This window comes from Manacus vitellinus, unplaced genomic scaffold (genome assembly GCF_001715985.3).
Source record: "Manacus vitellinus isolate BGI_N305 unplaced genomic scaffold, ASM171598v3 scaffold_72_pilon, whole genome shotgun sequence".
NCBI lineage: Eukaryota > Metazoa > Chordata > Aves > Passeriformes > Pipridae > Manacus > Manacus vitellinus.
Window position 1 is genome coordinate 368205 of NW_021940764.1, and position 2226 is coordinate 370430.

Genomic DNA, 2226 nt, shown 5'->3' on the forward strand with positions numbered 1-2226 from the left:
ATGAAGGTGACCCTGTGCTTCGGCCTCATCCTCACCATCACTGTGACCTCCTGCCTGTGCTGGCCCGTGGCACCGGGCGCTGGGGGGGACCCCCACCAGCCCCCCCCCAGCCTGGTGCGGCGCGACTGGCCCGAGTACCTGTCCCAGGAGCAGCAGCACCTCCTGTCCCGGTTCCTGCCCCACGCCCTCACAGGTACCAGGAGCTCGGGGTGGGCAGCCCTCGGGGGGCACAGCCCGGCCCCCTGTGCCAGCTCTAACTGCCACCCTTGCCCTGGCAGAGCTGAACAACCACAAGGGCTTCGTGCACGAGGACGAGGGGATGGAGGCCCTGCACGAGCACTACTACCCCGACTGGATGGACTTCGGCCGCCGCAGCGCCGAGGACGGGGCCGATGGCGCGTAGCCACGGGGCTGGGCTGACCATGCACGGCCCCCATGCCCTTGGTGTGTGTCCTTTCCTGCAATAAAACTCTGGCACTACGGCTGCTGCACCCAGGGCTGTGCTGGGGAGAGCTTGGGAAGGGTGGGCAGGGGGAATTTGCCCCCAGCCCCACAGGGAAGTACAGGGCAGAGACCCAACTGCCCACGGCAGTGGACACAGCACACACAAACTGCTCTGTGACTTCACATTTATTTGCCAGGGGACAGGGCACAGCCCGGGGTGAGGGATGTGGCCGGTGGGAGCAACAGCAGCACCCCAAGAAACACCCCGAGCTGCGGGTGCTGCTACTATTGCTACTCAGTGAGTGGGAAAGAGTTTAAACCACCATTCCTTCTAAAAGCCAGTCCAGGTGCTGGCCAGGGGCCCAGCCTGGGCTGGGGGGATCTCCCCCGGCACACGCAGGTTCCCCCAGGACCCACCTGAGCATCGCCCTTTGCTGCAGCTCTGGAGAGCCCCGAAGGGCTAAGCTGCCCCTCGCTCCTTGAACAGGCTCAGCAGAAGCAGGAACAGTTCTTATTGCCAGAAACTGGCTCCTGTGAAGGGTCCATTACCCCCAGCAGGGACAGGGTCAGTCGGCACCCCCTGCACCCCCCCACACATGGGGAGCAGTGCTGGGTTCTGTCCTTGCAGCCAGGGCAAAGCCCTCCTCAAGTGCCGGGAGTGCTGCCAGTCCTGGGCAGCACCTGGAGAGGAGGCTGAAGCTTGTCCTGTCTCCATTTCCCCGTGGATGGGCAAGGAAGAGGATGTGTCTCACCGTGAGCCTGGGGGCTCTGCAGCAGTGTCACGTCAGGGTGCCCCGGGCCCCCCTGTGCCCTCCCTGGGCACAGGACATCTCCCCTCTGGCCACCACCTTGTCCAGCCCCAGGCGCCGCAGCTTCTCCACCAGGTTCCAGCTGAAGATGCTGCTCCTGGGTGGGGATCCATCCTGCCCCTGGGGCACAGGGGAGGGCAGGGGCTCAGCGTGCTGGGAGTCCTGGGAGCAGAGTGAGGGGGCCCGCCACAATCCAGTCCCTGGTGCCAAGTGGGAATCTCGCCCCAGGAAGAGCCTGAAGAGTCCTACGGGGGTGCTTGGGGGTCCAGGGCCAAGCACCAGCGTGGGGGGAGACTGTTCTGGCGAGGCTGAGCCTCTGCTGAGGCTCAGCCCCTCAAAGGGCCCACAAGAAGGCACGACGGCATGATACAGACTGGAGGGGAAGAAAGAGCAGAAGGGAGGGGTCAGTGGGGGACCCTGGCCCAGGGGATGCTGCTGCAGGGGCCAGGAGGGGCCTTGGGCAGAGCAGGACCCCCTTTCCTCCTTCACCTGATGAGCCTTGGGCTATGGGACACCCCCATGCTGCAAACTGCCCAGTACCTCAAAGCTCAGGGCCAGGTGCTGGGGGGCTGTGGCCATGCCCCTCCAGCTCAGCAGCCAGGAAGGATTGGAACACAGTCCCTGCTCCACAAGCAATTTCCAGACATGCAGGGTTGTGTCTAACAGTGAACTCCAACTCCCACCGAACCCCAAGGAGCCTGGAGGGGCTCATTAGGGCTAATCACTGGTGCTCATTAATGAAGGGTCAGCCCAGAACCCAGCTGGGGAAATGTCCTGGCTGCTGCCCAGCCATGTCCTTTCCCCAGAGTGCCAGGAGCACACACTGCTCTGTGCCCGGAGTGCCGGGAGCACACACTGCTCTGAGCCCGGGGTGCTGCTCCCCAGGGTGAGCCCCCCAGGAAGGCTCTCCATCCCCTCAGGGTGCTACAGTGCAGGAGGGGGCAGGGGGGGAGAAAAGGTGGTCTCAGCTCCC

General features: G+C 64.5%; 2 protein-coding genes across 2 annotated transcripts in view; one reads left to right on the plus strand and one right to left on the minus strand.

Moving 5' to 3' along the window:
• LOC103757787 (gastrin/cholecystokinin-like peptide) lies at positions 1-403 on the plus strand. Its single transcript, XM_018084507.1, has 2 exons — positions 1-193; positions 279-403. The coding sequence occupies exons 1-2, from the start codon at positions 1-3 to the stop codon at positions 401-403; spliced, it is 318 nt and encodes a 105-aa protein (XP_017939996.1).
• An 820-nt stretch (positions 404-1223) lies between these two features.
• HAP1 (huntingtin associated protein 1) overlaps positions 1224-2226 on the minus strand; it is a 7389-nt gene continuing 6386 nt past the window's right edge. Inside the window, exon 10 of the mRNA XM_029964445.1 lies at positions 1224-1373. Within this exon, the coding sequence (XP_029820305.1) occupies positions 1224-1373 (150 nt within the window). The remainder of the gene's footprint in view (positions 1374-2226) is intronic.